Below are 26179 nucleotides of genomic sequence, written 5' to 3'. Positions count from 1 at the left end.
CTCCAACTTATGTTACCTTCTTGATGGTTATCGGCTTTAAAACTCGCTAAAAAGCTAGACAATTAAATCTAGATACAGTATTAAGTTAGAAACCAATAATGGATCTTAATGAAGATGGCTTTCAAAGATGTATTGCATTTCTGTGACTTTTATCAGTTTTTAATCTGTGTGCCTCTTGTTTTTAGGAATATTTCCTATGTTGTGATTGTGATCAATGAAATAATTTATTCTAATTACTCTTACCTTTTTGATTTATTCTAAACAAAAGAAGTTAAAAGAACTGAGATTAGGTCTTAGTCTGAAGCTTTTAGGAGGACAGATCTAGTCTACTTTAAAATATCTGTAAGTTAAATATTTTGTACAGCTCTAAAAATTTAAGACTCCTGAAATGCAGCGCCTTAAAAAGATTAGAACTTGTAGTAGCAAAGGTAGAAAGGATATAATTTGATGGATCATTATTTACATGTACTGTTTCTGGGATAACAAAAGTAAAGTATTAAATTTTTTTGAAGAACACAAAAATCACCCTTTATTAAAAGATAGCAATGTGAGTGCCTTTTTTCTCTAGCTTATGGGGCCACCACTGAAAAGGTTCTCTTTCACAAGTACTCTCCAAACATTGAAATGAGGATTATTCAGAAGATGAGTTAATGTCACCCTGGATAATGGAAAACCTGTGCCTGTTTCGTTCTCCTGAACTATTCTATTCAGATCTCCCAATCAACATAGTCAGTAATGAAGGACATTAGCAACTGAAGGCCACTGGCTTTCCTACCTTCTGTAAGGCATGTGGAGGCACAGAAATTTTGGGAAAATATACAACACTAGTATTTAAATAATTAATATATTTACACCTTGCTGTTCATTGGTTCTCAGGCTTTGTTTAAAAAATGAGAACCAATTTGGCATAGTGGTTAAGGTGCTGGCCTAGAAACCAGGAGACTGTGAGTTCTAGTGCCACTTTAGACACGAAAGCCAGATGGGTGGCTTTGACCACTCTCTCTCTCTTAGCCCAACTCGTTTCATTGGTGTGGAAAAAATAGGATGAAGAAGGAATATTAGATACAATTGCCGCCTTGTGTTATTTATAAAGTAATAAAGACAGGATAAAAAACTAATAAATAAATAAATAAGGGAGGGTGGCTACTCTCATCTATACATTATGAGAAAATATCTAATCAACTGTGCTGATAGAATCTTGGAAACATATCTTATAAAAACATTCTTCTGTGTAATAACCCAAAGCATTAAATTGGGAAGAAGGATATGCTTAGTTAATTGGGGGGAGCTGTTAAAAAGAAAAAAGATTTATTCCATTATACCTAATTAATAAGGGTACACGTTGGCTCAGTGGGTTAGGACACTGAGCTTGTCGATCAAATGGTTGGCAGTTTGGTGGATCGAATCCTGAGTGCTGCATAACAGAGTTATGTTACTCATCCCAGCTTCTGCCAACCTAGCAGTTCGAAAGCACGTAAAAATGCAAGTAGAAAAATAGGGACCACTACGGTGGGAAGGTAACAGCATTCCATGAGCTTTTGGTATCTAGTCATGCCGGCCACATGACCACAGAGACGTCCTCGGACAAGCGCTGGCTCTTCAGCTTTGAAACGGAGATGAGCACCGGCCTCTAGAGTTGGAAACGACTAGCACACGTGTGCGGGGGAACCTTTACCTTTACCTTACCTAATTAATAACAGAATAACAAGAGTTGGAAGGGAACTTGGAGGTCTTCTAGTTCAACCATCTGCTCAAAGAGGAAACTCTATACCATTTCAGACAAATGCCTGTAAATAAGTACAGTTACTTTCTGAGTGCCATTGTAACTTTGAACTGTCGCTAAATGAATGGTTGTAAGTTGAGGACTAACTGTATGCATTCAATTCTTTTCCCTACTTTGAATATGTTTTTAGTAGCTTTTTGGTTCTACTAGGTTGGTACGTTTTACTGTTCATGCAAGTGGTTATGATAAATAAAAAATCAGAATCTGGTGCCATTTTAAGAAAGCATTTTGTAAAACACATATGTAATGGACAGTCGGTTTGACAATACCTAATTTCTCAGAATTTCCCTTTTCCGCCAGGTGCTGCAGATGGTAGTTCTGAATCTCCAGCTTTAGTGGATGATAATGGCAGTGAAGAGGATTACGGCTATGAAGAACTCTGCCATGCCCACCCAAGGTACTTGCAGCCTGGAGGCGAGCAACTAGCTGTCAATGAGGTAAATTTCTAACTTTGGAATTTCCAGACATTGCAACCGAAAATATGTTAGAAGTTCCACATTTTGGTCACTGCAGTGGCTCCTTTGGGTATAGCAAGATCTTTTTCTTTTAACAACGTGTTTTTATTGCAGCTGATAAGTGATGGAAATGTGGTCTGTGCCGAGGCTCTCTGGGATCACGTGACCATGGATGATCAGGAATTAGCCTTCAAAGCTGGAGAAGTCATCCAAGTCCTTGAAGCTTCCAATAAAGATTGGTGGTGGGGGAGAAATGAAGACAAGGAAGCCTGGTTTCCAGCCAGTTTTGTCAGAGTAAGTGAAGCAAGATCTCTCCGTCTTTCAAGCACTTGTTTATCCTGGGAGACCTGGTTAAATTCTGTCCTGCTTTCTGTCCCACCAAGACATCTAGATTGCCGTGATTCATTGGATTGTTTTTCATTCTTAAGTGATTCCCATCTATTAAAATCATCACTGTCCTGCTCTTCCGTTTCTTTCTGCTTGTTTTGTACTGTACTGTACATAGGAGTAATCTTTCTTGAGCCGAGCTCAGTTCTTGGTGACGTGGACATCTTTGTGTAATGTTATGACAATAATGCAAATGCATTTGCCGTTGCCTTCTTCTGAAGTGTTTTTTCCCCCAGCTTCCTAATCTAGTCTAGAGACGTTACCGTATATACTTGAGTATAAGCCGAATTTTTCAGCCCACTTTTTGGGCTGAAAAACTCCACTTCGGCTTATACTCCAGTCAACAAAAAAATTTTACCGAGGACTTGCGCGCGGCCGAGGCTTCGGTGCTTCCCTCCAGAGGAAGAAGGCGCTGGATGCGGCCGGCTCTGCGGGGAAGGGGGAGCGGCGGCGGGGGCGACGGAAAAGCCGCAAAAACGGTAGGAGAGATGCTGACTGGCGGCGGCCTCGGAGGAGGCGGAGGGGGAGGAGGGAGGGAAGGGTGACCGGGCGGGGGAGGGGGGGGTGAGCCAGAAGGAAAAGGGAAAGTCATCCCGCAGAGCGGTTGCGAAAAGAGGGAGGAGATAAGCCAGCCCGGTACCTGGATCCGCTTCCTGTGTCTCCTCTGCTCTGCCATGATGTCCCCGTTTTGGTCTCCTGGTGACGTGGGGCTGAGCCGGAAAAGGGGGAGGGGGAGACCGAGGGAGGGAGGAAAGAAGAGAGAGAGAGAGACGAGCCAGCGTCAGCCAGCGGGCTCACGCGGGGCAGCAAGCCATTAGGAGCCCTTGGGGAGGCAGCGCAGTCTGGCTGCTGGGCTTCCTTTCCCTCTTGTCCGCATCGCTGCAAGGAATTGCATTGTTTGGGGACGGCGACGCTCGCCCATTCACACGCTGTCCAAACGCTGGTCATTTGCTGCGGGGCTCCCGCTTGGAAGGGAAGGGAAGGGAAGATTTGTGAGGGGAAGATGCCCTATTGGGGTGGACATAAGGATCCTCCTCCTGAAAAATGTTACCCCAAGTATTCAAGCCAGTCTGTCCCAATAACCTGGGAAGCCTTTCCAAATCCCAGGCTGGTTGTAGTCAGGGTGACCTTCGCGCATCTGGAAGGCACCGAGAGAGCGTTTTTTGTTGAATTGGAGCCATGGGCTAGTTGTGGTTAAGGCACTTGTAGGCGAAGCAAATCACAAAAGCCCCCAAATCCTTCTAAATGCAGCCCACGGGCGAGCTTCCCAAGTTGTTTTAATTTAGTTTGCACGTGGCAATAGAAATAAGCTTTTTTCCTCCTCAGCGGATCGGTGCGGTGAAGAGGCTGGGCTTCCTTCGGGGGGCCTTTCATTCCTGTACAAGGGGGAAGGGGAACTCTCTGCTTTTGTGTGTGCGTGTGTGTGTGCGTGTGTGGCCCATCTGCAAAGCTGCCGAGGAAGGAGAAGTGGGATACTGGTTGGGTGGGGGAGCGGCAAAAGTGGGGGGGGGAGAGAGAAACGGCTCCGCCTTTGGTTCCCCCTCCTAAAGCACAGGGGCGCTAGAGAAAGTTTGGAGTTGGGTAAGGAAGGGCAAAATTCAGGAAGAAAAGCGGGGCGGCGGGCAAACGGGAGACCTGTACAAGGGGGAAGGGGAACTCTCTGCTTTGTGTGTGTGTGTGTGTGTGTGTGTGGCCCATCTGCAAAGCTGCCGAGGAAGGAGAAGCGGGATACTGGTTGGGTGGAGGAGGCAGTGGCGGAGGCGGCCGCAGCACCGGCAGCCTTCCGCTTTTGCCGCTTTTGTGTGTGTGTGTGTGTGTGTGTGTGTGTGTGGCCCATCTGCAAAGCTGCCGAGGAAGGAGAAGTGGAGGAGGCAGTGGCGGCGGAGGCGGCCGCAGCACCGGCAGCCTTCCGCTTTTGCGTGTGTGTGTGTGTGTGTGTGTGTGTGTGTGTGTGTGTCCCATCTGCAAAGCTGCCGAGGAAGGAGACACACAAAGACACACAAAAGCGGCAAAAGCGGAAGGCTGCCGGTGCTGCGGCCGCCTCCGCCGCCGCCACTGCCTCCTCCATTTCTCCTTCCTCGGCAGCTTTGCAGATGGGCCACACACACACACGCACACACAAAAGCGGCAAAAGCGGAAGGCTGCCGGTGCTGCGGCCGCCTCCGCCACCGCCACTGCCTCCTCCACCCAACCAGTATCCCGCTTCTCCTTCCTCGGCAGCTTTGCAGATGGGACACACACACACACACACGCACGCACGCACGCACAAAAGCAGAGAGTTCCCCTTCCCCCTTGTACAGGTCTCCCGTTCGCCCGCCGCCCCGCTTTTCTTCCTGAATTTTGCGCTTCCTTACCCAACTCCAAACTTTCTCTAGCGCCCCTGTGCTTTAGGAGGGGGAACCAAAGGCGGAGCCGTTTCTCCCCCCCCCCCCCGCTTTTGCCGCTCCCCCCCCAACCAGTATCCTGCTTCTCCTTCCTCGGCAGCTTTGCAGATGGGACACACACACACACACACGCACACGCAAAAGCGGGGGGGGGGAGAAAGAAATGCCTTGTTCTCTCGTCTCAGCGGAGACTTGTTTCGGGGGATCCAGCCTCTGTCACCCCCTTCTCTCAGCTGGGCAGCTGAGAGAAAGGGGCGGCAGAAGCTGCATCCCCCGAAAGAAGTCTTCGCCGAGAAAATGGGCGCTGAGATTTTCTCGGCGAAGACTCACCTTCTCCCGTTCATCACATTCTTCGGTAAAGAGATTCACTCGATCCATGGTTTCAAGGTTGGGGTAGAGAAATCCCGGTTTGTTTCAAGAAACCGGGGTGGTTTATGAGCCTATAGATTTTAGACTTTGCATCTTGTTTTGCTTCCTCGGTTCCCACGAAGCCCGAAATTCTTTTTTCCCCCCTCTGGTTTCTGCCCAACTGTCAACTCGTGGTAAAACAAACAAACAAACAGAAAGCCCTTGCCTCTGGTTCCTGAGGAAAGAAAAAGTTGAGGCGAGAAGTGGAGAACATTCCCTTCTTCATTGAAAGCTGAAAGCAAACGCACTGCAAAATTCGTTCATCCTCATCCTCTTCCTCATCCTCATCCTCATCCCCCCCCTCTCTCTCTCTCTCTCTCTCTCTCTCTCTCTCTCAAACGAATTGAACAGGCACCCAAGCTATCAGGTGATGGCGTTCACGCTTGGGTGTTTGCGCGGATCAGAAACGGAAGGAAAATTCATTTCTGCTTGCAATTCACTATCTCGGGCATCCCTGAGAGAAGAGAGCTTTTAAAGAAGCAGCTGCAAAATTCGTTCATCCTCATCCTCTTCCTCATCCTCATCCTCATCCTCTCTCTCTCTCTCTCTCTCTCTCTCTCTGTGTGTGTATGTGTGTGTGTGTGTGTGTGTGTGTGTGTGTGTGTGTGTGGTGTGTTATCTCGAACCAGATGGGATGGCAAAGTCAAATGCAAATGGGGATCTTGCAGATCTTGCCCTGCCTTTCCCCCCACGCTCGAGTGCTCAAGGACAAAATAGGGCAGGGCAGAGCCGGCAGTTAAAAATAGGATGCAGATAAAAGGAAAGGTAAGGAGGGGTTCAGGTTGAGAGGAGAGGCTGCGTAGCCTTAGTGTAACTCCTGTTTGGGCTGACTGGGTTGCCTCCGATGGGCTCTGACAGTGGAACAGAATGGAATAGAAAATATGGAATGGAATGGAACAGAACGTAGAACAGAACAGAACAGAACAGAATAGAATAGAAATATAGAAAGTGAATGGAATAGAATAGAATAGAATAGAAATATAGAAAGTGAATGGAATAGAATAGAATAGAATAGAAATATAGAAAGTGAATAGAATAGAATAGAATAGAATAGAATAGAATAGAATAGAATAGAATAGAATAGAAATATAGAAAGTGAATGGAATAGAATAGAATAGAATAGAATAGAAATATAGAAAGTGAATAGAATAGAATAGAATAGAATAGAATAGAATAGAATAGAAATATAGAAAGTGAATAGAATAGAATAGAATAGAATAGAATAGAATAGAATAGAATAGAAATATAGAAAGTGAATGGAATAGAATAGAATAGAATAGAAATATAGAAAGTGAATAGAATAGAATAGAATAGAATAGAATAGAATAGAATAGAATAGAATAGAATAGAATAGAATAGAATAGAATAGAATAGAATAGAATAGAATAGAATAGAATAGAATAGAATAGAATAGAGCTGGAAGGGACCTTGGAGGTCTTCTAGTCCAGCCCCTTGCTCAAGCAGGAGGACCTATACCAGTGGTGGTGAACCTATGGCACGCCTGCCAGAGGTGGCACTCAGAGCCCTCTCTGTTGGCACATGCGCCACCACCGCTGCCAGCAGCAGGTCCTTGTCGGTTGGTGGACTGGAAGAAAAGGGAGGGGGAAGCATTTTACATGCGTGCATGCGCGCACGGGGCCACGAGCAGGCACATGCTGCAAAGGGGGCGGGGCTAGTGCCTGCGTGATACTCACTAGCCCAGCCCTGTTCTCACGTGGTGCGGTGCCTTGTATCTGCACCCTGCGGCGCGGCGGTTGGCATTTTTGTGCCTTGCGGTACGGTGGCCCATTTTTTGCTCCCCCTTTTTTTTTGTGCCAGAGGCGGCACTCAGAGGCGCCTCCCTGTCCCCTCCCCCGAGGGCACCAGAATGCCGATGCTGCCTTGGCACTTTGTGATAAACAAGTGGGTTTTGGCTTGCGGTTTGGGCACTCGGTCTCTAAAAGTTTTGCCACCACTGACCGATACCATCTCAGACAGGTGAATGTCCAGTCTCTTCTTAAAAACCTCCAGTGATGGAGCACTCTTGATTTCTGGTGGCAAGCTGTTCCACTGGGCAGCTGAGAGAAAGGGGCGGCAGAAGCTGCATCCCCCGAAAGAAGTCTTCGCCGAGAAAATGGGCGCTGAGACGCCTCATTCTCTCGCTCAGCGGAGACTTCTTTCGCGAGATCCAGCCTCTGCCGTGCTGCACCGAGAGAACAGCAAGCCGCCCCATTCTCTCGGCAGAGCACTCCACCGCCCCATTCTCTCGGCGGCTTGCCACCCCGTTCTCTCATCTCAGCAGAGACGTCTTTCGGGGGATCCAGCCTCCAGCTGCTGCATTTCCCAGCCTCGGCTTATACTCGAGTCAATAACTTTTACCAGTTTTTGGGGGTAAAATTGGGGGTCTCGGCTTATACTCGAGTCGGCTTATACTCAAGTATATACGGTATTTATTTATGTATTTGCTTACTTATTTGCTTATCTGTTTATTTCAAAAGACTTATATTGATGCTTATATTGTAGCAGCAACTCCAGGTAGTGTACAAAACAGCTAAAACATTAGTAGCCCCCAAATTATAAAGTAAAATTATTGCACCTTGGGGCAGTGTTCTTCCTTACATCATCATCTTGCTGGGCTTTTGCCTTTTCCACCCCCATGCCTGCAAGAAGAGACAGCTCCTCAAGACCTTTTAGAAGGCAGGGAGGTTGAATCTACCTGAACTCTGGGGAAAGGGTGGAACACAATTGCAAGGGCAGTTTCAGAGGAGCCTCCCACTATATGATAATGTTTAAGGCAGTAGTCCCGAGGTTTTCTGGCTTGGCAGACTGGGGAGGGGGAAGGATGGTTCCGTGGAGTGACAGCCATGCGTGCGAGCATGTGCAACTCCATTTGCTCAAGTGGCAGGCAAGTGCGCGTGCATGCCACTTGCACAAATGGAGCTGCTTGCGCGAACGACTGCCACAGGTGCGAATGGAGCTGCACGCGCATGCCACTTCTGCAGACTGGTTCTGAATGGGCAATGACCCAGTAGTGGGCCATGGGCCGTGGGTTGGGGACCCCTCGTTTAAGGGAAGGAACCTATCTGACCTAGTGGGATAGGCAAATATCCTCAGGAAGAGGCAGTCATGCAGGTAGCCTGGTCTCATGCCATTTAGGGCTCTAAAGGGGATACCCAACACCTTGAATTGCACTGGGAAAGAAACCAGAAGCCAGTGTAGCTCACACAGCAGTGCTGTAATTTAGGGAAAATGTGGAGCACTCAGATCTACATCATTGCTGCATTCTGGATCAATTATAGCTTCTAGGCACTGGTCCAGCACCAGGATAGCATCACTTAGCCCGGGAAGGAGATGCATTATTGGGTATCATCAGCATAGACAGAGACCAAAGTTAGCTTTGTTTTTTCATTCCCAAATACTGTTTCCCTCATGTGCAGGCATTTAATCTTTCCAAACTGCTGATTCTGAAGAATATCATTTTTTCTTCTGCTTGCAGGAGAAAACCATTAATAAGTAATGATTTCAAAAAGCATATTGTAAAGGCTAAATAGGCAATATAAAGGCTAAGAGGTTCCACTGTTGACAATTAAGCTGTTGTTAATTGAAATTATTCTTGAGATCGCTTGTTGTATCTTTCTAATTAAAATGCAACATCTCCACACTGATTTTTAACTGGTAATATCTAAAACCACAGATGGACAACCTGTCCAGCGCACAGGGAACTCCTACTCTATTTTATAGCCATGAAAGCCTCTAAAATTATTCTGTGAAAATTCAAAATACAGATAATCCTTGATTTAAAACCATCCATTTAGTGACCATTCAAAATTACAATGGCGCTGAAATAAGTGACTTATGACCATTCATCCCACTTATGACCATTGAAGCATCTCTAATAGCTGCAGTGAACAAATGTGGCAAGAAAAGTCGTAAAATGGAGCAAAACTCACTTAACAACTGTCTCCCTTAGCAACAGAAATTTTGGGTCCAGTTTTGATGATAAGTCGAAGACTTCCTGTACTCAGTTCTCAATGAAACATTTTTATTTTTCTATTTTACAAATACATGGAAATAGATGTTTTAACATCTAATCAGACAGGTATCTCTGTTGGTAACTCCCAGAGGTCATGACCCAGTGCTGCACAAAACGGCAGTTTTGAGGCATCATGCAAAAAATTTATAAAGCAAATTCTATCTATCTGTCTGTCTATCTATCTATCTATCTATCTATCTATCTATCTATCTATCTATCTATCTATCTCTATCTATCTATCCATACATACATACACACACACACACATAAATTGTTTCTTAGATTTCAAGGGCATCCAGCTTCAAAAAGACATTGGACAACTTACAAAGTTGAATATAAAAAGGGGAAAAATAACCAATTTGGAATGATTGCTAGAAGATGTGTGATCTGTGCTTTGAAAGGAGTTTAATAATAGTAAAGGAAGGATTTTAAGAATAACAAGATAAACATGAATCTTTTGTCATTATATAATAAGGGAGTTAGAGACAGTCAGTCTTGAGAACTTAGAACTTACCTCTGAAGTTAAATCAGAGTGAATTTTAGTGTAATTTCAGTTCCTATAAAAATTTGGATAATTGGATACTTCCTTAGGCTAGATTATATTTGCTCACTTTAGTTTACTATTACATAGACTATGCAGTTAGATTGCCTAATTACTCAAATTCCAGGCAACATACAAATAAATTCATAAAATATAGTAAAATAGTGGGAGCTATTGTATAATAATAATATTTATTTATTTAATATCAAGATGAAATAAGCAATAAGAATACAGGCAACATAAAATCACAATAAAGCTTGCAGCAAAATCAACAGTGCAGATACCTAAAACAATAAAGTAGTTATTAATTTCTTAGAAAATAAAAAGATCTTATTTACTTGGCACTAAAATGACTAGCACGTGGATACCAAGTGGAATTCTCTAAGGCAGACATGTCAGACTTGCGACATCATATGACATTGCGCGACATATCAGAGTTTTTTCTCTATTGCCGGCAATGGGGTGGGCGCGGTTTCGTCGTGACGTGTCTGGCCTGTGGGCCGGCAGTTTGACACCCCTGCTCTAAGGAGGGCATTCAGAAATAGGGTAGCATGACTGAAAAGGTCATATAATCCCCATCATGTTATTTGACATGGTTATTTGTAGGGAAACTTTGATAAAGATTGTAGACATATGATAATGGATGTGGGAGATAATCCTAGATATACCTAGGCAAGATACTTAAAAATATCAAGTACATTGCCCTATTACTGACATTATATTCTTGGAATGATGTTGGATATAGGTATACTTTTTCAGTTCAGTTGTTTGATCTCCATTCTGCTTTTCATTCCAGCTACGAGTCAATCAAGAAGAACCTGCAGAATACTCTAGTGGCCTCCAAAACGAAGAACCAAATATAGATCTTGAAAAGCATCGCCAAAAAATAGCAGAAAACAAAGATCAGATGAGAACCAATGTAATTCAGGAAATAATGAACACAGAGAAGATTTATATCAAACATCTGAAAGACATCTGTGAGGTAAGCTATAAAATGATAATATAACAAGGGAGAAGAAAAGAACCCAACTTTTGTCGTGAAGAGTCTATGAGCCGTCCAGAAAAGTGATGTGGTCCCTAATGAAAAGCAGCATCACAAAAACTCTTCTGACTGTTCCTTTCTTTTCCTGTGATGTGATTTAGGCTGATTCACACATCCACATTGCCCCAGTGCAAGTGTGGGCTAAAAGCCATATTATACTATCCTTTTTTTTACTCTCCAGACCACTGGGAAGGCCACCTTCCCCTGTCTTTTCCTGGTAGAGATCAAATTAGTGTTTGAGAAATTGTGGTGGCCCAAGTGACAGAAATGTTTTATATATTTATTTAGTTCCTGGTCCATTGATGGACATTAGACAGGAAGGTATCAAGTACAAGGGTGAGTCAACTGGTTGAGTTTATTCAGAAATTCTGCCAATAAAAACCACAAAGCACAGGGTCCTTCCTGTCTTGGATGGGAGCTATAATGACGTAAGAGAAAATCCCAGCAAGGTTATCTGGTCCACACAGTCCAGGAAGAACACCAGGTCATTACTGGGGACAAAGTCATTTCTAGAGTCAGTCAACATAAGGCTGCAGTATGAAGAAAACAGAGAAAAACCGGAGAAAGTGACAGGAAAAGGCAACATGGGCAAAGAGAAGAAAGGAACTACAGGTAGTCCTCAACTTACAATAGTTCATTTAGTGACTGTTCAAAGTTACAACGGACTTGAAAAAAGTGACTTATGGCCGTTTTTCACAGTTACGGCCTTTCTAGCCTTTCCATGGTCATGTGATCAAAATTCAGATGCTTGGCAACTAATTCATATTTATGACTGTTGCTGTGTTTCAAGATCATCTTTTGTGACCTTCCAACAAACAAAGTCAATGGGGAAGCCAGGTTCACTTAACAATCGGGTTACTAACTTATCAACCCTAGCGATTCACTTAACAACTGAGACAAGAAAGGTTGTAAAATGGGACAAAATTCACTTAACAAGTGTCTCACTTAACAACAGAAAGTTTGGGCTCAATTGTAGTCGGAAGTCGAGGATTACCTTTAATGTCAGTGCCATAATAACAAATATTTATTATAAAATTTGAAAAAAACCTTTTTCTGTTTTACAGAATAAAGGTTGCTGGTTATCATGACTTCTATTGAATATTTTTGCTTTGTCTCAACTGACCCTGTGTCTATCAACTGCTCTTCCAATCACTTTCCCAAGTGAAAGAGACACTAACTTGTTATAAATATTTCCCCAACTTTGTTTTAAAAAGATACGGGAAGGCATTTGCTGCTACTCAGACTATGGTGTTTTGTTTTTCAGCAAAAAACCAAGTCATGAGCCTATTCCAATATATTACACTAGGTTTTCTTGCCATAGAAATATAATATAGATGTCTGGGAGCAAATTGAAATGTGTTGTCCAGATGCTGAATTAAAACAGTTGTTACTTCCTTGAAGTAAATTAATTCTGTAATGCTGTAGAATTCAGTCCCTGTAGGTTGACTTTGAGTCGTGTAAAATAATGGTTCCTTACGAATTCTATGGGATGATTGCAGTAGACAAGTGAGGAAATGTTATGACTTAACTTCTTTTAGTGTAAAGTGGTAGAGCGCTTACCTTCAATTTTTAGTTACCCTGATCAATATTAAGACCCTTTTCGGTTGGATTTCTTAGGGATACATTCGGCAATGTCGCAAACATACCGGAATGTTCACATCGGCCCAGCTAAGCACCATATTTGGAAACATTGAAGATATTTACAAATTCCAAAGAAAATTTTTGAAAGACCTAGAAAAGCAGTACAACAAAGAAGAGCCCCACTTAAGTGAAATAGGGTCCTGCTTTCTTCAACATGTAAGTTGTTTAAATATCCTCATTTGACTAAGTAGTAAAGAGCAAGAAAAAGGGTGAACTCAGGTGAACTGGGGAAGCCTACAGTGAGATAACACTGCAGAATTAATGTCAGCATAATTCAATAAAAGTTATGTTTTCTGAAGAGGCCAAGGTCAGAATGAGGAGGCTGATTACGCAAAAAGGGCCAGGACTTGGGGGTTTATAGTAAGTATAGTTTAGGGCACGGGTTGTCAAACTGCCAGTCCACGGGCCGGATGCGTCATGCCAAAACTGCGCCCACCCCATTGCCGGCAATGGAAAAAAAAGTCACAATACGTCACGACATGTCACGTGATGTTGCGAGGTTGACGCCCCCATTTTAGGGGCTATACCAGTTTTTAGTGTTTCTCATCTCTAAATGTTAAGAGAACTGTGCTGTAGATTTTCATCAGTTTTAACCAGGAAGGCTAGGGCTGCAGGGATTCATTCATTCTGGGTCCTGCATGCCTGACTTGATTGCCAAGCTCAATTATTCATTTTTAGTCAGCTTTCTGAAAAACAGTCATATTGCTTCTGTGCCTTTGCAGGAAATCCAGGTGTCTTACATCCCTGTCCTCTCCCTTTCTTCACTTTGAAACAGCTGCAGAATTGCAAAAGCAATTTCTACAGCCTGTAGTTTTATCTGCGCCTTTAGTTTTCTCCTTCCAGCTGTGAGATATTTTAAAATTGTTTTCGCATTTTTGTTTTTGCTTTTAGCAAGAAGGATTTGCAATCTATTCTGAGTACTGTAACAATCACCCTGGAGCCTGCCTTGAGCTTTCCAACCTGATGAAACAGAGCAAGTACCGCCATTTTTTTGAAGCTTGTCGCCTCCTTCAGCAAATGATTGACATTGCCATTGATGGTTTCCTTCTGACTCCTGTTCAGAAAATCTGTAAATATCCCTTGCAGCTTGCTGAATTATTGAAGTACACCACTCAGGATCATAGGTAAGGTCACATGATTAGGTTTTTCTCTGGGAACATTCCACATTCAGGTTAGCTGCTATCCACTCACCAAGGATGCTTGCAGGATATGATCAAATACTTACGAAAGCAGCCATGATGGGTGCAATAAACATTGCTCCTGTTTTTCTTGTCCATCACAAGCACACACATAAAGAAGGGAGACATTCAATTGCACCCTTCTTGCCTTTCAATTTTTTTCCAGAAGCACAGGCTTAAATTTGTATGTCCTCTTCATATTCAATTCTTAGTGATAGTGAAAAGAAACTTCTAAACCATCTTGAGAAGTAGGTAAAATTGTTAAACTGTGCTGAAATGTAAATTATGTATTTTAGCTGAGAGGATTTGGTTAAACTGGACTGGAACGCAGCACATGCAGCCTATGATACCTCTAGACCAGGGATAGGCAACCTTGGCTCTTTTATGACTCGTGGACTTCAACTCCCAGAATTCCTGAGCCAAGGTTGCCTACCCCTGTCCTAGACAGTATCCATGGAATTAAATTTTAAAGTGGAAATGGTTGGCTCTCTTAAAGTTTTTGGACAAGAATGACAAAATCCTATTAGATTTCAGTCATTTTACGGGAGACCTATCAAGATGTTAGCATTTTTTGTGCAGTGTGACAAGGGTGAGATTTGAAACAATTTTATAACCTCGTGGAGAGGGGATCCTCAACTCTTAAAAACATAGTTGAGCTAGCCTTACACCACCCTAGCCCGACACTTTCCAGATATGCTGGACTTACAACTCCCAGAATTTGCAGACAGCACTGTCAATTTTTGTGACAGGTTGTGGAGCTGAGGCCCTTCTGGATATAGTTTTTGAATTACAACTTTTTGTAGCTCTCAGTCAACGTAGTCAATGGGGTGGAATGCGGAGAGTTGTAGCTACTTACTAAAGTAGGAAAGATTGATTTAGAAGATGAATCAATCAGTTCTCTGCACCTCCCTGATCTGTTTTCTAATTCTCACAAACTGAATGGAAATTACTAGTGTGAGAGAAAATAATCTGTTGGTTGATAAATTATGATTCAGAACTTTAATACTTCTTGATTACTTAACATGTCTGTTACAAGTTCTGCTATTCTGAATGGACTGAAAGTGCATGGACTGCGAAATCAAATAAAGAGGAACTTGCTTGATATCCAACTTTTCACCCGAGAGCTCAAAAGATAGGCTGGATGACAGCTCCCATCACACACCCATGACTTTCAAACTACATGACTGTGCATCCCTCTTGTAACCCTATACCCTTGCAACAGTATAAATCACACACCTCCTACATGGATGTTGCAGGCTGATGAAAAAAGAAAATGTTATCTAACACAAACTAACTTCTTCCTAGATTTCTTTGAGCCACTCAGTACCTGTGAACACATTCTTTCTCACCATTAGAATGAAAATAAAAGTCGGTAACTATGCAAGGAGAAAGTTGTAATTGAGAGACGTCAGTCCTAGGTATACCCTAGTACTAGCTCTGTGATTATTTTAATTGGAACAATCTGCTTAAGAGCCTAGGGCAGTGATGGCGAACCTTTTAGAGACCGAGTGCCAAAACTGCAACCCAAAACCCACTTATGTATCGTTGGGTGCCAGGTGGGCGTGGCCCATTGGGTGAGTATGGCCCTTTGGGTGGCTGTGGCCCATTGGGTGGGCATGGCTGCAGTGGTAACGGCAGACTGGGTGGGACTAAAAAGTTCAATCAATTCCAACTTTGCGAGATCTTTTTTCCCCCGCGAGAAGTTGAAATTGGTTGATTGATTGAACCTTTTTTTTTTTGCACACGGCGGTGGAAGCCTAAAGCGAAAAGGTTTTATAAAACCCAGCTGAAGGCCTAGGACTGGGCTGACGGCATGCGTGCCCACAGAGAGGGCTCTGTGTGCCACCTGTGGCACCCGTGCCATAGGTTCGCCACCACGGGCCTAGGGAGTTGTTATCAGAGCTAACGAGGTCTATAACCTTTTCAGTCACTGAACCTTCTTGCATAATATTATGCACTGTCTTGCCATCAGTTTTTTTTTAATTGCTAGTGAGATTTTAGCACCCTTATCTAGGAGTCATGCAAGAACTCACAAGACTTCAGTGTTCCCATATAAGCTCATAAAATCTGATATGAAAATGGTGGAAACTTGCAAGTGTAATAATCGTGGAAGATTTTGAATGTTACATTTTTATTTAATGTATTGGTCTTTCAGTGCTTTCTAGGAATGTTGCAAATGGTTTGACAATTTTGCTGGCCCCTGGCCTGTGGGTCACTTCTCTAAAACGAATGAGAGGAAAATGGCAACTTTGCACTGTTTGAAGTATCCATAGCAGCAGTTGAGAAGCATAGTTTATGGTCTTTCCAGTTAATTGCAAAAGTGTACTTGTTGAAATCATACAGTCTTTTTACGGGACTGTTATCATGCCAGAGGTTTCTTAGATGAATCATGCCAGAAGTAACGTAGGGGTAGTTTGGAACATCTTTTCTAAACTTAAAGGTGGTTTCAAAAATTGCTCCATAGGAAGTCTGTTTTTTCCAACAAGACTGCAAACTCTAATTTCCTTTGTAAAAGTGCTCAGACAATGAGGCAATTAAGTGTGTGGTTCATTTTTATTTTTATTTTTTAAACCAGTTAATATGCAACCTGGACAGGAAGTTGTGGTTATCTTATGCACCCTTTTTGGATATAAATCCCTTTCAACTGCAGCTATACTCCAGATAGATAGGAGTGTGGGAGATATTTGTTGTCTTGATTTCTCCTTTTCCCACTTTGTTCTTTGGGATTAATGCAGGGCTGTCTTGGAGATTCTGAAAAGATTTGTAGAGCTTTGTACAGAAAAGGCTCCAGCCTTCCTTTTATCTGAGCTGCCCCATGTTCTCTCTGCCTAACAAAGGGGTTGCTGTTAGAGCCGTTGTCTCTGTTTGGTGGGGAAAATCCATCATGGTACTTGTAGCAATGGAGTCTCCTGCCACTCTCCCCACTGCCCATAAATGTCTGTGTGAATGTACGTATGTGTGTCAGAAAGGATGCTAAAGAAACTATAGATTGTTTCCTATACGTGTGGCATTTTGTAAGGCTATTAAGACATTGCTGTTTCAGCAACCTTTTGGAATTTGGCAGATAGGATAATTCCCTCTGGTAGGAGAATGCTTAATGCGATGTCTTTATGGGGTATTACAATTATTTTTTCCCCTTTATTAGACTGATCATTCCTGTGGTTTTTGCTATTGTTTTGACTTTGTCTTCATTACTGAATCAGGCAGGTATAAACTGCTCAGGGTCATTTTTTTTTATTAAAGTAGGATATTAATCTAGTAAATGTATAAGATGCGTCGTCTGCAAGGATTGACCAGTATCTTTCTTTCTTTGACAGTGACTATAACAATATCAAGGCAGCATATGAAGCCATGAAGAATGTAGCTTGCCTCATCAATGAACGCAAACGAAGGCTAGAAAGTATAGACAAGATTGCTCGCTGGCAAGTCTCCATTGTCAATTGGGAGGTGAGGGAACATTACCGGGCATTTTTCAAGCTTGAAGACCCAGAATTTCTCCCTACTGTTTCAAAGGGTGTTTTCTTATTTTGGGCTGCTTCCACTGTAAAAAGGTGGTGGTTGATTTCCATTGTGGTGATTATGATTAACTTCAAATAATTTATTAATTTATTTCACTTTTATTTTTCTCAATGATTCCATCAAGTGGCTGATGTCCTAAAAATTCAACAACTCAGCTGCACCAAATTTATTTATTTATTTATTTATTTATTTATTTATTTATTTATTTATTTATTTATTTATTTATTTATTTATTTATTTAATTTTATTTATATACTGCCCTTCTCCCGAAGGACTCAGGGCGGTGTTGTTTCTGCTTCTCCTCCAAAAGGCTTAAAAAAATCTTAAGAACAGCAGAATCATTCTAAACCAGGGGTAGGCAACCTTGGCTCTTTTATGACTCATGGACTTCAACTCCCAGAATTCCTGAGTCAGCTCTAAACCAAAAAGCAATGGTAGAAATCACTGAAGTCAATTATTTACTTACTTGGGGATTTTACAGAGATTTTTGTAGCAGCTGGGTGATCATTTAGTTTTATACTTGAAATTGAGAAGAGGTGAAGTTGGAGTCGATATAGGTTTTTCTTTTTCCTGAATACAGGTTAGTTTTTCTTCACACTCTAGCATTTTGAGGGTATAATCTGTGCAAAGGAGAGGCATTTTTACTTAACTGGGCTCTCCTGGTTTTTGGCTATTTTTGTAAAACTGCTGCAAGTAATCTCATTGAACTGGGATTGGCAACTTGGGGGAGATTTTTTTAAAAGTTTCATTTTTTTGAGAGATTTTGGCAATCATAGTCCATGATCTGGGAGATTGGGGCACTATTTAAGAGTATAATAAAATCCTGGAATCCTTAAGTACCTTTCTGATAACCCTTGAATTGGAGGGATAAAGGTAAAGGTAAAGGTTCCCCCGCACATGCGTGCTAGTCGTTTCCGACTCTAGGGGCCGGTGCTCATCTCCGTTTCAAAGCCGAAGAGCCAGCGCTTGTCCAAGGACATCTCCGTGGTCATGTGGCCGGCATGACTAGACGCCAAAGGCGCACGGAACGCTGTTACCTTCCTACCGTCGTGGTCCCTATTTTTCTACTTGCATTTTTACGTGCTTTCGAACTGCTAGGTTGGCAGAAGCTGGGACGAGTAACAGGCGCTCACTCTGCTACGCGGCACTCGGGATTCGACCCGCCAAACTGCCGACCTTCTGATCGACAGGCTCAGCGTCCTAACCCACTGAGGTTTAAATCTAAAATCCAATACAATCATGTATATTTAGGTTCAGAATTCAGCAAACATTTGAATCAGCCTGTTTTGGAGTGGCCAACTATCATTTAGGACCTCTGCACATATTGCTATAACTAAAAACAGGCTCATAAGCACGACCACAAACTTTGAAACAGAGAAAAAGAGACAGAGGCAAAGACCACATTCTTCAGTAGAACAAAATCCCTATGGAATTTTTATTTTAAAAAATTGATGGAAATACAAATTTTGAAAGAGAAAGGTAAGGAAAGTAACGTATTAAGTATGTGAGAAAGAGTCCGAAAAGTGAAATAGAAAAGACAAAGGAAGACAAGAAAAGAAGCTGCTGCAATTACAAGTACATTTATATTGTATTCTCCTTTCTCTAGGGTTAAAAGGCATAAGCTTTTATGACTAAGCTTAGGCCTTTCAATAAAAGTATTAGTCTGAAAAAGTGATACTGAAGTCTTGATTTTTGTGTAGCCTAGACTTCACAGCTCTTCTCTTAAGTGACTTAAACAATATTTTAGTGACTTTAAGATAGTAGCTCCAAGTGAATAACAGGAGAAAAGCTTATTTCCCACCAAACACTCTAGAGCAGGGGTCTTCAAACCTGGCCCTTTTGTGACTTGTGGACTTCAATTCCCAGAACTCCTCAGCCAGCATGCCTGGCTGAGGAATTCTTGAAGTCCACAAGTCATAAAAGGGCCAGGTTTGAAGACCCCTGCTCTCGAGTATTGCCACAAGGGTCTCTGACAAGCATAGATATTTTTTGTGGCTGTTGTTCACCAAGAAATAATCTTCAATATTTATGTACGCAACAGACCATTCCACTGGCTTAACTGGAGATGGGGATGATAGTTAACATAGGTAACATCTAGCTCTAATTTTTTAAATCGGGGATGGGTGGAGTGGGATGTCTTCCCCATTCTGGTAAGGGAAGATTTTGCTACATTTACTGACATAGGTATAAAGAAAGTGTGGCAAGCCATTCAGACTTGGTGGCTACCATATTGGAGACTAAAGATTAATAAATTAATATTAAAGATTAATAGAAGCATGAATTATTTATCTTAACATCATTCATGGTGCTAATAAAGTAAAATTTGCTATCTCCTTTTCATTATTATTATTTTTTATCAATGTTTTAGGGGCAAGACATCTTAGGCAAAAGCTCTGAATTAATCCACTCAGGAGAATTGACCAAAATCTCCAAACAAGGCAAAAGTCAGCAAAGAACATTCTTCCTTTTTGACCATCAGCTTGTGTTCTGTAAGAAGGATTTATTGAGAAGGGACATGTTGTATTACAAAGGCCGGATGGACATGGACGAAATGGAGGTGGTAGATGTTGAGGATGGCAAAGACAAAGACTTTAATATCTCTGTAAAGAATGCTTTCAAAGTTGTAAATAATGCTACAGAAGAAGCTCACCTATTTTGTGGGAAAAAGCCAGGTGATAAAAAAAAGTGGCTGGAGGCTTGTATAAATGAGAGGAGACGAGTGCAAGAAGACAAAGAAATGGGTAAGTATTATCTTTTGCTAAGTGAAAACTTTAGAGTGGAAATTTGGAATATCTCCCCATTGCACAGTCTCTCCCACTGGCCTCGTTGCCTGCCTCCCCAGATCACCAAAACTATATCAGATCCAAATCTGATCGAACACAGCTAAGAACGTATCTTAAGTCTTACCTAGTGGCGATGGAAGCGGCAAAGCGTGTTTTCTTTTCCGCTCTCATTGCGTCCGCAGATAACCACCCAGCTGCCCTGTTTAGAGTGACCCGCTCCCTGTTTAATCAGGGACCGAGGGATGACCCCTTGCAGGGTAGGGCTGAGGAATTTGTACAGTATCTGCAAGACAAAATCGCTCAGATCCGGACTGGCTTGGACTCCGACTGGGCGGAATCCGGCGGAGTGGAGAGGGCAGGTCTTTGACTCTGTGACTGTGGATGATGTGGACAGGATCATGCGTAGACTGAGCACTACAACTTGTTTACTGGACCCATGTCCCTCCTGGCTGGTTTCAGCCGCCTGGGAGGTGACAGGGGGCTGGCTCCAGGCAGTTGTTAATGCTTCTTTGATGGAGGGTGTCTTCCCCTCCGCCTTAAAAGAGGCGGTGGTGAGGCCCCCTCCTCAAGAAGCCTACTCTGGACCTGGACTTGTTGAATAACTACCGTCCTGTCTCCAACCTTCGCTTTGTAGCGAAGGTTGTTGAGAGTGTTGTGGTGCGTCAGCTCCCGCAATTCCTGGATGAAGCGGACTCTCTGGACCCGTACCAGTCTGGTTTCAGACCCGGCTACAGTATGGAAATGGCACTGGTCGCACTGGTGGATGATCTCTGGAGGGCCCGGGACAGGGGCTGTTCCTCTGTCCTGGTCCTACTTGACCTCTCAGTGGCTTTTGATACCATCAACCACGGTATCCTGCTGAGACGGCTCGAGGGGTTGGGAGTGGGAGGCACTGTTTTACGGTGGTTCTCCTCCTACCTCTCGGGCTGCTCGCAATTTGTATTGGCAGGGGTACAGAGATCTACCCCTAGGCCCCTCACTTGTGGGGTGCCTCATCGGTCGGTTCTCTCCCCCCTCCTGTTTAACATCTATATGAAGCCGCTGGGTGAGATCATCCATGGCTTTGGGGTGAGGTATCACCAATATGCGGATGATACCCAGTTGTTCATCTCCACCCCGAGCCAAGCTAGTGATGCCCTTGACATGATGTCCCAGTGCCTGGAGGCAGTACGGGTCTGGATGGGAAGGAACAGTCTCAGGCTTAACCCCTCCAAGACTGAGTGGCTGTGGATACCGGCATCTCATACTGTCCAACAAGTTCCATCTCTTTTGATGGGGGGATGTATTGCCCCCCTCAGAAAGCGCTTGCAACTTGGGTGTCCTCCTGGATTCACGGCTTAATTTGGAAGATCATCTAACGGACGTGACCAGGGGGGCCTTTGCACAGGTTCGCCTAGTGTGCCAGTTGCGCCCCTTTTTGGACCGAGATGCCCTATGCACGGTTACCCATGCCCTCGTCACTTCTCACCTGGATTACTACAATGCTCTTTACATGGGGCTGCCCTTGAAGAGCACCCGGAGGCTTCAACTGGTGCAAAATGCGGCCGCGCAGGTGCTTATGGGAGTATCTCGGTACTCCCATGTTACACCACTCCTGTGCGAGCTGCATTGGCTTCCGGTTACCCTCCGAGTGTGATTCAAGGTGCTGGCAATAACCTTTAAAGCCCTGCAAGGCTTAGGCCCGGGGTACTTGCGAGACCACCTGCTGCCATTGTCAAACTCCCATCGCCCGGTTCGCTTCCACAGAGTCGGCCTCCTCAGGGTTCCGTCGGCCAGGCAATGCCGGCTGGCGACCCCCAGAGGGAGAGCCTTCTCTGTGGGCGCGCCGACCCTCTGGAATGAGTTGCCTCCGGAGCTGCGGATGGCCCCTGACCTTCGGTCCTTCCGCAGTGACCTAAAGACGTTGTGGTTCCAACAAGCGGGCCTGGACTGACTATGATTTTTAATTAGGCTTTTACTGGGTTAAATTGTTTTGTAATTTGTATTTATTGTTTAATTCTCTTTTAAATTTTTTACTCTATGTTTTTTTAATTTTTATTGTTGTGAGCCGCCCTGAGTCCTCAGGGAGAAGGGTGGCATATAAATTTAATTAAATAAATAAATAAATATTGAAAATCTTCATAATGTAACCCAAATGTTGTGAGATTGTAGCATGTAAAATTTCATTATTTTTTTAAATTCAATTTGATTGTGATTAAATGCATTTTTGATTAGAGTTGTTCCATCAATGGGCTGGAAAGATTGCATTACTGTTTTTTTTTTTTAATTAAAGCCAAGGTGCAATATTTTCTTTATTTCTGAAGTGGTTTTGGTATCAACGGACTCAACACCCAGAGTTGGGTGGTTAATTTTAAATAATGAACAACTTTTAAATATGTTGTTATGTACTGTTATGACTGAAAAGGGCAAATCCAGATTCTCAGGAATAATTCCTTGTGATTTCCACTTATCTACTTCATTTTGGCAGAACTGTTCTGGAATGACAAATCTACATTATTCTGAATCAAACCACTTGTCCATTTTCTCAGTATTCTCTACACTCAATGGCAAAGGCTTGTTTATCTTTTTTCAGAAGTTATGACATCCTTGCAGAGATGTTGAGAATTGAAACTGAGCTTTTCTATGTGTAAAGTCTGCACTCTGTTATTAAATTGTGATGCATCTCCTCTTTTGAAATTAGATTGTTACTCAGTGATGCTTTTTATTGAACTTTGCTTTAACAACATATTACAATCTGGTTCTTGAAATAGCATTGAAATTTCTATCATTTATCCTTCAAATATAGGAATGGAAATCTCAGAAAACCAAAAGAAGCAAGCAATGCAAAATGCACGGAAGTCAAGAAATGGAAAAATGAAAGGTGAATATTTAAAGCATCTTTCCCCACCATGCCCAAAGACTGGTTCACCCAAGATACCTTTCTTTCAGATGAATAATCTTGTTTTCTTGGGTATTAAGGGTACAAGGAAGTGGCACATAGACTAGGCAGTATAGATGCAATGGGTTAGGTTTTTCTATGCTTTACTTGCTGGATATTGGCAAGATATCACTCCTCCTTGTTATTTTTTTTTTTAAATTTTAATCCCATTTATATCCCGCCCTTCTCCGAAGACTCAGGGTGGCTTACAATTTAAGAACAAACCAATGTGCTTAGCAGTAGCCTTCATTCTATGTATATGCCTGCTTATTTGGGCTTTTGCCCCCCCCCAAGCGGCATTATTACAAAGTCAGCTTATTGCCCCCAACAATCTGGGTCCTCATTTTACCTACCTCGGAAGGATGGAAGGCTGAGTCAACCTTGAGCCTGGTGGGATGCGAACCTGCACTAATTGCAGGCAGCTGGTGTTACTTAAGGAGGCATTAGCCCACTGCGCCACCAAGGCTCCATATGTATTATTGTCTTCATAAGCACATGACTGTAGATATAGGGGGTCCCTGGTAATAGAACAGGATGATGAACCTATGATATATATACAGTATAGTGCTGAACTATGACTCCCAGAACCCATTCACTGTATTAGTTAATATGTTTCATTTTCTAGGTTTACACAATAATTTAATCATAAGCTAGCATGCTGTGTTTACATAATACACACAAACGAAACTAACAAGGGTTAAACAAGTTATATGAATACATTTTGTCTTTGGACGATTTGGTTAAACATGCTGTTTGAATCAGCTTCTTTTTGGATCCTGCTCTCTGAATCAGCCAGGTGTGCAGTTGCAGGAAAAATAGAGTATCACAAGCAATGGTGTCTCAAAAAATATGCTACTTGAGGTAGGAGAAGGACTGCTGCTTAAGTAGATAAGAAGATCTCCCAGTTTCCCTTCTTCTATTGCCCTATTACCCCAACAGCTTTTTCTCTGTCTGTTGTATACTCCCATTCTTAACACTTGTAATGAGTAAACTGTTGTGGACAGCAAAGGGAGTTGGCTCCAATTTACCATGCATCCTGTTTGGTCCTTGTAATTTTGTCTAATGGTGAGACCGCCCCTGGCCTCAGATGCCTATTTCCTGATGTATGGCCAAAAGTGTCATGAGAACAGGTCCTGAATTATAATCTTTGGATATTGTTTTCCTTCTACAGGTGTCAGCTATAATGGATGCCCAGTGGCACCGCCACACCAGAGTTTGCATCCTATCCATCAGCGTCATGTTACAGTGCCCACTAGTATTCCACAGCAGCAGGTGTTTGCCCTAGCAGAACCAAAGCGGAAACCATCCCTTTTCTGGCACACCTTTAACAAACTGACACCATTTAAGAAATGAGAGGCCATCTGGAAAAGAGGAACAGTTTACCAGCAAAGCTTTCGTTGGCCCAGTTGGAAAACCTGGATTCTGCCCTGGATAGAAGATATGGGTTGATTTCTGATTTTCCACCATAACCTTCATTGAGCAACATGAAGAAAACATGGTTTATTGAAGGAGGTAGTGAATGATCTGAAATGGATGTGGTCCTGAATCAATAAACAGACGGATGGGAGTGTTACCACTTGACCACAATAGCAACTTGCTGCTATCTCAGAAAAGGGCATGTGCATAAGTCACCCTTGTACCAAAGGAATGGTTCAAAACTTTTAAGTCATTTCGACAGGCTTAACAGTGAATGGGTTGACCAAATTTAAAAACAGGAAGGATAGTTTCTCCACCTTTGTGCAGAATTTGTCAAAGGGTGGTCTCATTCTTCCTATAGCTCTTACATCATCAAGTTGTTGGTACTGACAAAACTGCTTAGTTCTTCCTATTTGTCTTTGTTTGCTGTGTTGTTCTGTCAAGTGAAACTTAGACTTCCTCCAAGGCACATTCATGGCAAAAGGAAGAAAATGTGAACTCGGTATCATAAATATATGAACATGTATTTTTATATGAAGAAAGTCCCCCTTGAACTTTGGGTGGAAACTTACCAAAAACGGTATTTTGCTGTATACATTAACTGTTCATCAAGAAATGGATTTCATTTTGTTATCTCTGGCTCTTGAGTCCATGAAAATTACATCATTGGTTTCCAGTGTGCCTGCTTGTACTTAATGAAAAATTGAAAGTTAGGAGTGCCTTAAATGGCATCGGTGTGGCTATACAAAAATAAGAATATGAAAAAGGAACCTGAGAGTTTTTACTCAATCCCATAAATATATTCATTCCATCTGGTTTGCAGGTTTCTGACAATAATGACTTTAAACCAGTTCCAACAAGATCTTTTTATGTGGTTGCTCTTATGGGCATCAGACAAGCCAGAAAAGGCTTAGGAATTATTTGTTTGGCATTCTGTTAAGAGTATCCAACACTAGAACCATCTGGTGACATTAGAAATGAATTTTGATTAAACTTGCTTAGAAACATGGCCTATTTATAGACTATTAAAATGATATGTCCTTGTTTTGATTTGCTTTGTTCTCTTCTGTGAAATGAAATTGATTTTTAACACGGGGTTGCTAAAAATACCCTCCCTCGGGACAACTGCCATAAATTAGGGTTTATGGCATGCTGTTCGTCACCCTCTTACATTGCTAATGCTTATAGTAAAACAGTGGATATTTAAAATAGGGTGAGTATATGATTTGTAATTAGCACTAAGCCATAATGGGTGTGTTCAATTTAATCTGTTACAGTAACCCAGCCTCTACAGTTTGTAAACCATGGCTCATGGCTCAGTTTGTAATCCATGGCTCAATAAACCATGGTTAACAAAACTACAGCTCAGAGTATTTCATAAACAACTTATGACAACAAAAACAAATTCAGGGATTTTTATATTATTTTTGTTACAAAGGTTGGGATTTTTTGGGAGGGTTCTTTTTTTAAAAAAAGGATCAGCCTTTCCTAGATAGGTTGGACTATAATTTCTTAGCCAGCTTGAGCCAAAAGAAAGGCTAAACTGTATGAAGTGCTATGGATTCAACTAGATAAGGTAAAATGTAAAACACGTATATGAGTCATTCCTCAATAGAAATTTAGAAAGTAAACCATTTTGATTTCATCGGAACTTACTTTTCAGCAGTTATAGCTAGGAGAGGTTGCCATCCAGCTAAACTGCAGCACTTTTCA

At 42.5% G+C, this 26179-nt stretch overlaps 1 protein-coding gene across 4 annotated transcripts in view; it reads left to right on the top strand.

Annotated features, from left to right (window-relative positions):
- Positions 1 to 25747, top strand: part of SPATA13 (spermatogenesis associated 13) — a 100205-nt gene extending 74458 nt beyond the window's left edge. For all 4 annotated transcript variants that reach the window (XM_081327178.1, XM_081327177.1, XM_081327179.1 and 1 more), the window contains 9 exons: positions 2084 to 2220; positions 2353 to 2532; positions 10767 to 10952; positions 12630 to 12809; positions 13545 to 13777; positions 17149 to 17278; positions 19719 to 20091; positions 22919 to 22993; positions 24222 to 25747. In XM_081327178.1, coding sequence (XP_081183304.1) covers positions 2084 to 2220; positions 2353 to 2532; positions 10767 to 10952; positions 12630 to 12809; positions 13545 to 13777; positions 17149 to 17278; positions 19719 to 20091; positions 22919 to 22993; positions 24222 to 24403 — 1676 coding nt within the window. In that variant the 3' untranslated portion in view covers positions 24404 to 25747. The remainder of the gene's footprint in view (positions 1 to 2083; positions 2221 to 2352; positions 2533 to 10766; positions 10953 to 12629; positions 12810 to 13544; positions 13778 to 17148; positions 17279 to 19718; positions 20092 to 22918; positions 22994 to 24221) is intronic.
- Positions 25748 to 26179: the final 432 nt, after the last annotated feature.

Source organism: Vipera berus, assembly GCF_964194415.1.
Source record: "Vipera berus genome assembly, chromosome: 4".
In the NCBI taxonomy this organism is placed as follows: Eukaryota; Metazoa; Chordata; class Lepidosauria; order Squamata; family Viperidae; genus Vipera; species Vipera berus.
This window is presented reverse-complemented; position numbering and strand designations above follow the sequence as displayed.